The sequence below is a fragment of the Rhineura floridana genome, chromosome 10, assembly GCF_030035675.1.
Source record: "Rhineura floridana isolate rRhiFlo1 chromosome 10, rRhiFlo1.hap2, whole genome shotgun sequence".
Taxonomy (NCBI): domain Eukaryota; kingdom Metazoa; phylum Chordata; class Lepidosauria; order Squamata; family Rhineuridae; genus Rhineura; species Rhineura floridana.
The window spans coordinates 88,671,256-88,683,599 of record NC_084489.1 but is presented as its reverse complement, the minus strand read 5'-3'; the positions used below and the strand labels follow the sequence as shown (position 1 = coordinate 88,683,599).

The 12,344-nt window shown below is 44.0% G+C and overlaps 1 protein-coding gene across 2 annotated transcripts in view; it reads left to right on the top strand.

The window, feature by feature from the left end:
* LOC133365646 (transmembrane protein 161B) overlaps positions 1-12,344 on the top strand; it is a 47,177-nt gene that overhangs the window by 29,063 nt on the left and 5,770 nt on the right. For both annotated transcript variants that reach the window (XM_061587910.1, XM_061587911.1), the window contains 4 exons: positions 1,469-1,529; positions 3,891-4,031; positions 5,619-5,732; positions 10,974-11,148. In XM_061587910.1, the coding sequence (XP_061443894.1) occupies positions 1,469-1,529; positions 3,891-4,031; positions 5,619-5,732; positions 10,974-11,148 (491 nt within the window). The remainder of the gene's footprint in view (positions 1-1,468; positions 1,530-3,890; positions 4,032-5,618; positions 5,733-10,973; positions 11,149-12,344) is intronic.

The window sequence follows — 12,344 nt, the reverse complement described above, 5'->3', positions numbered from 1 at the left end:
AGCAATGGTGGTGGGGAGGGATCCCCTGAGATGCAAAAAAGTTAAAATACTGCAAATGCAGCACAGTAGCCAGAGAGGGTGGTGGAGGCCACTTTGTGTCAAGTGCAAACACGGTATTCACACACACACACACACACACACACAAACACGCGTTGTCATCTTTCACCTCCACGGTTCTTTATCTCCATTCTGCTGCTGCCTCCTTCTCCTTTATCCATGTTCTTGACCTCTGGATCCTTTTTCCCTCCACTCCATTCTTCACCACTACTATCTGTTTTTTAAAATAATTGTTTTCTCCACTCCACCCCGTCTCACTCTCCGCCTCCTCCCTCGTTGCCTCCTAAGCATCCACAGAGCATGAGGAAAGAGCGACACTGCACAGAAGCCCAGTTTGAGGAACATGATTTTCATCCACAAATCAGAGGAGCAGAAGACTTCCCCTGCTCCCCCCCAAGTAATGCCCAAAAGTAATTCTGGAAACGTTGCAATTACTCCACAAAAGTAGTAAAATTACTCCTAGTTCTATTACAACCAAAATGTAAAGGAATTACCCACTCGTTACTCAAAAAAGTAATGAATTACAAGTAATTTGTTACTTGTAACTAGTTACTTCCAAGCTCTGTAAAGAACAATGTATAAAACAAGATGTCAGTCAAATAACATGGTGTCTAAACAATGAAAACGTACAATAGGCCTAATAAACCTTACTTAACATGCCTGCTGGAATGGAAAGGTCTTCAACAAGGTGATCTGTGGTAGGTGACTCTCTGCTCTGCCCAGCAGTCTCCCAGCCTCCGCCCCCTGGGACCCTGCAAAATGGGATGGGCTGTGGAACACAGGGAAGAGGATCGTCGAAACTTGGATGGTGGCACCTTCCACGTATAAGAGCTCTGCTCATGGAAAATGCCTCCCCATGATTTTCGCTAATATCCTCTTCCTCCTCTGCACCCACCACCCAGCTCACCTTGTTCTGAGGGTTGCAGGCTGCTGGAGTAAAGGGATGCAAGAAAGTCTCCTGCCAATGTTTCTCTGGTTCTTGCCCAGTGTGTGCCTTACAAATAGATTCATTTTTGAAATATTTACTATTATTTTGTCTACTTCCAACCGTAGCTTGTTTTCATTTCTTAAACTCCCCATCACTGCAGTTGACTGAAGCACCTCTTCTAGAAATTGGTTATGCTCTTAGGTTGTAATTTAGCCCCATTAAGATCAATGAAGGCCTTTGGTGTTGACTTCAGGTGGATATGGATTGCACTCTTAAAGAGATGTCAGTTTGTTCACACTTAAGAGAATATACAAACAGCAAAGAGAGACCACCAGAGGCCTAGGTTTTTCATAATTGAATTAGGGCATTCTGAATGATGAAGAAGAACCTGGTTAGCATTTGAGAATTACATCTGAAACGTTCTGTGCTCCTAGCATTTTGAGATTCTACATTTCACCTTGTGTAAAACGTTTCCATCTACAGGCTTCTCAAATTTTTCAGAAAGCGCTGTGCAGTTTTTTGAAAAGCAAGGCTTGGAATCCCGGTAAGTAAAAACCCCCACCTCTGTAGAGATGCGTATTGTTCTCACTGAAATGATCTCCTTTTAGCTGAGTTTGTATTACTTGCAGGAGTTTAGCCCTTTAATTCACAGAGACACATGTGGCAAGGTCTTCAAGAACAGCAAGACCTTTCATGTTGTGTTCATGAGAGTAATTCTGTGTGTACCTCCAACTGCTTCTGAAACTGTTGGGAACACCTGGTATGGCATGTGGGAGCTGCTCTTGACAGAAAATAAAGGTTCCGGTGGGCTTGCATTATATGGTTCTTGTTGCAGTAGGAGCTCATGGTGCTCACTACAAGATTCTTGATGTAACAGACCATGCTCTCTATTTTTCAGATACTTACTTTGAATTGGTAGCAACTATTCAGTCCTGTAAACCAAATACTCTCTGAATTGAAGCTCATAATTTGGAACTATATTGTAACTTCATGTTTTTAGAGGAAAGAGTGATGACGTGTAAATGAGGACAGGGCTGTGTCACCCCAGTGCAACAGGCTATACCTGCTGAAATTTCCTTTTATATTAGAATCCGGTCCTTTTTTTGAGTCCTGTTGCCCTAGCTCTTGAGCCAGTGTCACATGAAACTAGTGCTGATGTTTTCCCCCATGGATCCACAAATATGCTGGGTTGAGCAGAAATTTATTATTATTATTATTATTATTATTATTATTATTACCCCTCCCTTTTTCCAGAGCTGGAACTCAGGGCGGCTTACAAATAAAAACAAATACATATAATAAAAACATACAAAAACCTGCGTTTAAAATTGAATTAAACTATATACGACATTTAAACATACACTTAAAATGTTTCAAAAAACAGTTTAAAAATAGTGCAATACAATACCGTACACCTCTTAAACTCTATCCTTAAGCATCTTCTATTCCAAAGGCCTGTCGGAATAATTCTTGTAATCAGCAGGAAAAGCCTCAATATGCTATTCCACAGATGTAACACCTTTAAAAGTTGCCAGCAATACAGGGTAGTGGATAAAATTGTGTCATTCTCCATCCTGTGGTGGGATGCAGCATCAGTGTCATGAATTGTACAGAGGGGTATGGCATGTGAGATTATATAATAAAATAATATATATAGATTATGTATAAAAAGTTGCAGTGTGGAGAGTTCCTGTTCAGAATGCCAGCCATGCCCTTTTCCAGGTTACTCCATTCCACCCTCTCTTTTTACCACCAACAGTCAATCAGCATCCCATGCCCACTAAGCATACTTAGTTCTCACTGTTTTTGAGGTTCTCCCCTTGCCCATCTGCTCACAGATTTTTTTGTACTTCTGCAAATCTGGGGTTTTCCCCAAACTTGTTGCTCATACCTCTCTTGTGTGCGTACATGCGTGTCTGTGCATGCCATTTTGTCTACATAAATAGCCACACTCGGAGAATAAGTTTTCTATTATTTTATTTATTTATTTATATCCCACCTTTTCCCCAAGGAGCTCAAGTGGCGTACATAGTTCTTCCCCTTCTCACAACAACCCTGTGAGGTAGGTTAGGCTGAGTGGCAGTGATTGGCCTAAGGTCACCCATTGGGCTTCATGGCGGACTGCATATTCGAACTCTGGTCTCCCAAGTCAAAGTCCAACAGTCTAACCACTATACAACACTGTTAGTATATAGCAAGGGTGGACAACTGGATCTGGTGGGTAGGCTAGGATCTTATCTCCCCAATAGGTCAAGTTTGACAGGTGGGTGGGGCCACCTACCTATCAAACTGGTGTCAGATCTCCCGTTTTTGTCCACACTGGGATTTGCAAAGCACTATGGAAGCCCTGACAATCAGCTGACCATTGAAGCTTGTAGAGTGCAGGACAACTCTGCTTTTGTCTCAACTGAATCTTTACCTGCCCTGCTCCTGATGTCATTTGTAGAGCAGATAGTTATGGCTTGGTCAAAATGGCCTAGCAGGCCAAATGGTGAGGCCTGGCCGGCCTAATTTAACCCATGGGCTGGAGGTTCCCTGTTGTTGATATGTAGGCTCTGACTATGGCACGCAAATATGCCCAAGCGCATGTTGTTCCTCCCTTGCCAACAACAAGCCATTACTGGGCAGCAAGTACCAAAGGAACTTTTGCATAATAAATATCTAAGAAGACACTCTCTTTTTGCTGTGATAGCAAAAAAAGAGTAGTTTGGCTTATATTTGAAAGTCAGAAATACTAATTCAGTAATAGGTTTATTCCTTAACAGCTGAAAGTGAAATATGCCTTTTGTTTGCTTTTTATTTCCGTTTCACACCTCTATTATCTTGGGGTGAGAAAGAGCAAAATATGTATCATGTCCTTAAAATGTCAGAAAATCTGACTCTTGTTTTCCTTTTGTTTTTTTAGGGGTCCTGTTTCTAAACTAACCTTCAAACTCTTCTTAGCTTTCATCTGTTCACTTATTGGTGCTTTTTTGACATTCCCTGGATTGAGACTGGCTCAGATGCATTTGGATGCTTTGAGTTTAGCCACTGAAAAAATCACCCAGTAAGCTACATCATATGGAATTTTGCTTGTATCTTAATAATCTTTGGGTTTCGTTTTCTCACCCAAAATGCCAATTCATGTTTTTGGGGTGCTGTAAAAGTCAAGGAAGGACTATAGCTCAGCCACAACTGCTTTGCATGCAGGTGATTTCAGGTTCAGGCCTAGACGTCTCCAGGTAGGTCCAGGAGGGACCCCTGCCTGAAACTCTGAAGACCCTCTGTCAGTGTAGACTGATCTAGATGGACCAATGGTCTGACTCTATATAAGGCAGCATTCTATCTTCCAAATAGATTGAGAGTACAAGTAGGCCATCTATTAACATATTAAAAGGAGATAATGGAGGTGGGAGTAAGGGGGGAACTAAAAGATAAAAGCAAATCTGGACTTGTGTTCAGAATCCTTGAATACCTGGAACAGTTGAATGTCTGCATAGAGTAAGTTTTGACACCGAAGGGTCTGCCATAGTGAAGATCCAGTGGCCCATGCTGTCTTCATACACAGTGGGAGGAGCTGCACATTATATGTGGTATCTGAGACTCTAGGAATGCTCAAGAATGCTGCACAGGAATAATCAGATCATGGGTGCCTAAGCCAGTCAGCTGCTGGTGCATTCCGAACCAGCTGAAACTGATAGAGAAGCACCGTTGGAAACCCGTATAAGAGGATTAACAGACTTCAAGTCCTGTGGATAACCAAAGATAGGTTGTAGTGGCAGGTCAGCCTGGGAAGTAGCTTAGGCACATTATGCCACAGAGAAGAATCCTCAAGCAACTTGATTATTGAATATGCTCATGGAAAGGGCATAGCGAAAGATGGTCTCCAAAATGACTGCTTCACCCTACCTCCGCTTGGATCGCATGCCGAAACCCAAGGAAAAAAATATTATTCTCATACCATTTACCTCTTTCTACCTGCATTGCCTCAACTGCAGATACGTTGCTTGCTAACTAAATAGTTTATCTGTTTCAAAGTTTCCTTCTCTACAATTTCAAACAGTAACTAAAATGTTTTGGTTTTTTAACAAGTTCATGAATCAGGCTAGTAATCCATTGCTGTAGGTTTAGTGTGTGTGTGGGGGGGGGGGTCAGGTTAGGGTTGAAGCTGTGAATTCATTGGAATTACCTTCTAGACCATCGTAATAATCTGCTCAGGAACCCCAAAGTCCTGTGAGCCTGCTAGAGAGCCTCCACTTTTTGCAGAAGATTTTGGAGCATATTCTTGGGCACACTGCCAGTTCATCTTGCTGTAAAGACCTATTGAGCTTCATTGTTGCCGTGTGCAAATGGGTAGCGAATCCTAGAATATAACCCAAGAGTCTTCTTCAGCGCCACACTGCATATGAAGCTTGGTAGTGGCAAGGAAGCTGGGCTTTGGGGAAGCTAGTCAGCCACTGTTGAACTTCTTCCTGAAGAAACTGATTAAAGTCAGGAGCTGAGCTCCAGGATTTTCAGCAACATTTTGAAAACCAGATCATGTATTTATTAATGGACTGTGAACTAGTTTGTATGTATTTACTTTAGTTCAGCACAGCAGTTTGGAACTTGGTTATTTTAATGCATTGATTTTCTTTCCCTCTTCAACTTTCAGAACTCTGCTGCATATCAACTTCCTGGCACCCCTGCTTATGGTTTTATTGTGGGTCAAGCCCATTACCAAGGACTATATAATGAATCCACCATTGGGAAAAGAGAATGTGCCTTTGTAAGCTGCTTTTGAAAACCTATATTGTAAATCTTACTGTACACATGTCTGCTTTTTAGACCACTGTAGCTGTCCTAAAGAGAATGACTTGACTATTGCCCCAGCCTTTATGGTTGTTTGTTTATCAAACCAAGGAATGCAACATATGTTGGGTAGCATTTGACTAAGTCATACTTAGGGTAGGCCGACTACAGTCAATGGACTCAGGTTAGTCTTGAAATATGCTCCCCTGGTGCCTTCAGTGAGATCTTTCCGGCACCTGGTAAAGATGTACCATTTCTCCCAAGCATTTCCTAGACTGAGGTGATGTTTTCTTTTAATATGCTGCCAAACTATCTTGCAGCTACATGGGGGTGTTATCGCTATTGTTTTGTAGTTGTTGTTTGTTATGTTTTATAGTGCGTTTTATTGGTTTTTGTTTCAACATTGTGTAAGTTGCTTGGGGACCTTGGGGTATCAAGCAACTAATAAATCTAATAAATAATAATAATGCATGGACTGCCTTTAAGTCGATGCCGACTTATGGCAACCCTGTGAATAGGGTTTTCATGGGGGTGAGAAGCAGTGACTGGCCCAAGGTCACCCAGTGAGCTTTATGGATATGTGGGGATTCGAACCCTGGTCTCCCAGGTCCTAGTCCAACACTCTCTAACCACTACGCCACATACTAGCCAGCAGGGCTAGTAGTTACCTTATCCTCTGAATTCATCTGCACCCCTTTTAAAGTTGGTGGTCAGTACTACATCTTGTAGGAGCAAATTCGACATCCACATTCCCTACCAGACTGGTGGAGGCGTGCCTAGATGTCTCATAAAACCACTTCCAAACTGTCACCATTTTGCAGGCAGGATTAAACTGCATACTAGCAAATTCAGGTTGTTGCACAGTTAAAATGATTTTGGAGTTCTTCACAACAACAACAAAAAGGAAAATAGACTGCCTTCAAGTCGATCCTGACTTATGGCGACCCTACGAATAGGGTTTTCATGGTAAGCGGTATCCAGAGGGGGTTTCCCATTGCATTCCTCTTCGCCTGAGAGGCAGTGACTGGCCCAAGGTCACCTAGTGAGCTTCATGGCTGGGTGGGGATTCGAACCCTGGTCTCCCAGGTTGTAGTCCAGCTCTCTAACCACTATGCCACACTGGCTCTCTTAATAAGTCCATGGATTGCAGCGGGCCTACTCTATGACTTAGTTGAATACCACCCATTATATTAGCTGGTTATTCATTCTGTTTGAATGGTAGGACTTTTGATGGTGGTAACGTTGAGAAGTAGTAACACTGGGAATGGCACCCGTAGGAAGCTAGAAAGGCACAGAGTAATGTTAGGAGCAGAACCTACTCCCGAGCTCTAGATTTCAAGGAACTACAGAGATCTGTTTGGCTATGAATGCAGAGGCAGCTAGTTGTCTTAAATAGTACTGAGGAACTGTAATGAAAAGGATCTCTTGATCTTTAGATATTGGGGAGAATCTTCTAAAAGTTAGCCATGACTGCTACAGGTGTGCAAAACGCATTATGTTTTAATATGCTCTTACACATCTCCTATCAATTCCTTGGTAACTACAGTGGGAGGGATCCATATTTGGTGCACATCCTGCTGGATCCTTCAAGCTGAGCTTGCATTGTCACTTCACATAAGTGTTCATACTTAATTTCACAGCTATTGTTGGGAGACGGGAAGGAAAGTGTTTAATCATGACTCCTGAACTTGCTTGTGAACACAAACGGCACCACCTTCTAACTTGTTTAACCAACTCTTTGAAACAGTGAAAGGAGTTCTGGGCTTGGATAGGATGATGTTAGCATGAGCAGCGTACAGAACAATGTGAAAGATTTCTTGTAATTGCTTGGCATTTAATAGAACTGAAATGCAAGAGAAAATGATGCAAAGTAATGCAACGCCTGAAGTAGTGAAAAGACCAAATACCCTGCCCAGTAAACTGCATAATTTAAAAACAGTCAGTATTAATCCTCTTCTGTTGCATTCCACTGCCTGTAAAGATACACTGAACATATTTTTGCCCTTCAATTTTACAAGGGAATAGAGAGACAAATGGCTCAAGATCCATTTATTTACTTGAGTACATATTGCATACAATATCTTGGAAACCCAGGGTGATAGGAATGTTAACTCTAAAGTAGCAGTAGGAAATTTGCTACATACTCTCCCAAAGGTTTGTGACCATCACCATCTCTGTATATGCCTGTATTTATTTATTTATATTCATTAATAGGCAAAAAACCTTGTGGTTTAAGAACGTACCTGTAGCCAACAGATATTTCTATCAAACTTTAAAAAGCAGGGAAATTGGACAGCTATAGTGAATGCACCAGGGGAGCAGGAGACCTGACCTCCTCTCTGAGATATTGGACTGCCCTACAAATTTGTCAAAATGCAAACACAATTTGGGTTGGTCTTTCACAGTCCAATCCACTTCCTGTGTAGCTTGGAAGAATTCGGCAACATGTGCCTCTGAGCATATGGTGAGTGGTGGCAACACCTGCCATTTTGCACCAGCTGGAGCTTCTGAACCAGGGCCCAGAGCAGCCCCACATAGACTGCATTGCAGTAATCCAGCCTCAAGGTTACCAGTGCATGGACTACAAAGGTCAGGCTATCACTGTCCAGGAATGGCCATAGCTGACGAATCAGACAAAGCTCGTAAAAGGCACTCCTAACCACATAAGATACTTGGGCCTCTAAGTTGAATCAAGGAGTACCCCTAAACTATGGACCTGGTCCTTCAGAGGAAGCATGACCCCGTCCAGAACAGGTAACCTGCCTATCTCTCAGACATGGGAACCACCTACCCAAAGAGCCTCCATCTTCCCAGGATTCAAGCACAGTTCATTAGCTCTCATCCAGTCCACTACAGCATTCAGGCACCAATCCAGAGCATTCACAGCCTCTCCTGATTCAGATGTTACAGAGAAATAGAGCTGTGTGTCATCAGCATATTGCTGACATCTTGCTCCAAACCTCCTAACAACCACTCCCAATGGCTTCATATAGATGTTGAAGAGCACTGGGGAGGGAATAGTACCCTGTGGAACCCCATAGTGTAAGTGCCAGGGGGCCAAGGAATACTTACCCAGTGTTACTCTCAGGATAACAGAAGGAAGTAGAAAAAGAGGAAGGCAGAACAAGAGATGGATTGATTCCATAAAGGAAGCCACAGACCTGAACTTACAAGATCTGAACAGGGTGGTTCATGACAGATGCTCTTGGAGGTCACTGATTCATACGGTCAGCTCCAGGTGCTCTTGGATGAGACCGATTATCTGGATCCGTTTCAATCCGGTTTTAGGCCTGGTTTTGGCACTGAAACAGCCTTGGTCGCCCTGTATGATGACCTTTGTCGGGAGAGGGACAGAGGGAGTGTGACTCTGTTGATTCTCCTTGATCTCTCAGCGGCGTTTGATACCATCGACCATGGTATCCTTCTGGGGAGACTCGCGGAGTTGGGAGTTGGAGGCACTGCTTGGCAGTGGTTCCGCTCCTACTTGGCGGATCGTCACCAGAAGGTAGTACTTGGGGAACATTGCTCAACTCCTTGGACTCTCCATTGTGGAGTCCCTCAGGGGTCGGTTTTGTCCCCCATGCTTTTTAACATCTACATGCAGCCTCTGGGTGCCGTCATCAGGAGTTTTGGAGTGCGTTGCCACCAGTACGCTGATGACACGCAGCTCTATTTCTCCTTTTCATCTTCTACAGGTGAGTCTGTGGATGTGCTGAATCACTGCCTGACCGCGATAATGGACTGGATGAGAGCTAATAAACTGAGACTCAATCCAGACAAGACTGAGACACTGCTGGTGAATGCCTTCCCTGCCCAGATGGTGGATGCTTACCCTGTTCTAGATGGGGTTACACTCCCCTTGAAGGAACAGGTTCGTAGTCTTGGGGTTCTTTTCGATCCTTCCTTGTCTCTGGAGGCGCAAGTGGCCACGGTGGCAAGGAATGCATTCTACCACCTTCGGTTGGTAGCCCAGCTACGCCCCTATCTGGACAGGGATGACCTCGCCTCAGTTGTTCATGCTCTGGTAACTTCTAGGTTGGATTACTGTAATGCGCTCTACGTAGGGCTGCCCTTGAAGACAGTTCGGAAGCTTCAGCTAGTGCAAAATGCAGCAGCCAGACTGCTGACGAGGACCAGCCGGTCAGCGCATATAACACCTGTTCTGGCCCGTTTGCACTGGCTACCCATTTGCTTCCGAGCCAGATTCAAGGTGCTGGTTTTGACCTATAAAGCCTTACACGGCGTGGGACCGCAGTATCTTGTGGAACGCCTCTCCCGCTATGAACCGACCCGGTCACTTCGCTCAGCGTCTAAGGCCCTCCTCCGGGTACCAACCCATCAGGAAGCCCGGAGGACAGTTACTCGATCTAGGGCCTTTTCTGTAGTGGCCCCGGAATTGTGGAATAGCCTCCCCGAAGAAATACGCCTGGCGCCGGCGCTTCTACCTTTTCGGCGCCAGGTTAAGACCTGGCTATGCTCCCAGGCATTTTAAAGCATTTAATGTTACAATTTTAAATCTCTTTGTTTCAGTTTATTTATTGTGATATTTTGTATTTCTGTACTTTTAATCTTTTGTACACCGCCCAGAGAGCTATTCGCTATGGGCGGTTTAAAAATGAAATAAAATAAAATAAAATAAATAAATAAGTCATAATCGACTTGAAGGCACATAACAACAAAACTTTCCGGATGCGACCCTGAAGGTAAAAGTGGAACCACTCTTATTCCCTATCCCATTGAGTTGGTCCAGGAGGATACCATGGTCAATGGTATCAAATGCCGCTGAGAGGTCAAGCAGAAGTAACAGGGTCACATTCCCTCTCTCTCTCACAATAAAGGTCATCCATCAGAGCAACCAAGGCTGATTCTGTTCTGAAACCAGGTCTGAATCCAGATTGTGATGGGTCTAAATAATCAGTCTCATCCAGGAATACCTGCAATTGCTCTACAACCACCACCTTTGCCGAGAAAGGGGTGCTGATGACTGGTCTATAGTTGTTGCACTCCGTTGGGTCCAGTGTGGGCTTTTTAAGAAGTGGACTTGGTGTCTGAAAGGTGTACAAATGGTACTGTTAAAGGACCTCTTTTATTCTGTATTGGCATCGTTTCTTTCAGCACTTAATTTTGTACAAATTTCAGAAAATATTAAGAATATTTGTTGAGCACAGTGCGAATGTCCTTTTGGAAAATCATGGTGTTCCTTTTTTCTGATTGACAGGATGTCAGAAGCTACATTTGATACTGTCAGGTTGTGGATTATAATTCTCCTGTGTGTTTTGAGGTTAGCCATGATGCGCAGTCATCTTCAAGCCTATCTTAATTTAGCACAGAAATGTGTAGATCAAATGAAAAAGGAAGTTGGCAGAATAAGTACAGTTGAACTACAGAAAATGGTAAGCCTGATTGAAAAAATAATGTGTATAAAATAAATGAACTGATATATTTTGATTTTCCTGCAGTGGGGGAGGGGATCCTTGGATGGGTAGTCCCTCCTGCTAGCTCCACTAGGTAGGATTATTAAGGGATTGTTACCTCAGTGTGTGGGAAGGCAACCCCTCCAGGTTGTGGTTGACTCCCATCTTCCACTGTTCCTTCTAGGAGAGGCCTTGATTTGTGTAGCCTTGCCTTTCAAGGAGTCATCTGGTCAGAGAGGAATACTGGGAGAGTGCTTATTGATTTTGATGGCACAGATTCTCTTAAGGGCACCTATCCCTATTTTCTTAGTGGACTCGGGAGTCTGAGGTGGCAGAAGACAAAGATGCAACAAAGATGGATATGGTGGAAATCCGACAGGTGGTGTTTTAGAGGTGGTGATAATATAAAAGGGGGATATAATATAAATGTGGGATCTTGCACCTTGAGATTAAAATAAAGTGAAAGAAAAGCCAAAGGCCATCACATAGTGGTGGGGTAGCAAAGATGAGGCTCTCCGCAATGGGAAATAAATTAATAGAGGGAACCCGCTGTTGCTGGACTACAGTTAACATAATTACTGATCATTGGCCATGCTGGCTGGGGCTAATGCATGTCCAGTATCTAGATGGACACAGGTTCTCTGCTCCTGGTTTGTAAGATTACATTGAATGGTAAGAGATAAATGTTTCAGCAGGGCCGGTTCCAAAAGGCAGCCAGGTGGGGCACTGGCCCGATGGTCCCTGGAGCTACAGGGGGCCCCTTAGCCACCCTTCCGCTATCTGCGGCCCCTCCCACCTACCTGTCAGCTGTCTTTTACCATTACCCTTAACTAATATGGCGGCTGTGGTTTCCCTAAGGTACTGAAGCCCCTGCCGCCATCTTAGTTGATGGCAGAGATGTGTACGTGTAGCCCGCACGCATGCCATCAACAAAGATGGTGGCAGAGGCGTCATGCCCTTAGGGAAACTGCATCCACCATCTTTGTTCAGGGCAATGGTAAAAGACAGCAGACAGTAGGTGGGGTGTGTGGAGGGGCCACGTGCGCGCGCTCACACACACACCGGGGCCCAGGGCAAGCTGATGCCCAAGGGCCCCGGCATTCCTGGAGCCGGCCCTGTGTTTCAGAGTGAAAGGGTATCTTTTGGGTGGGTATAAATATTCCTTTGGGGGGAAA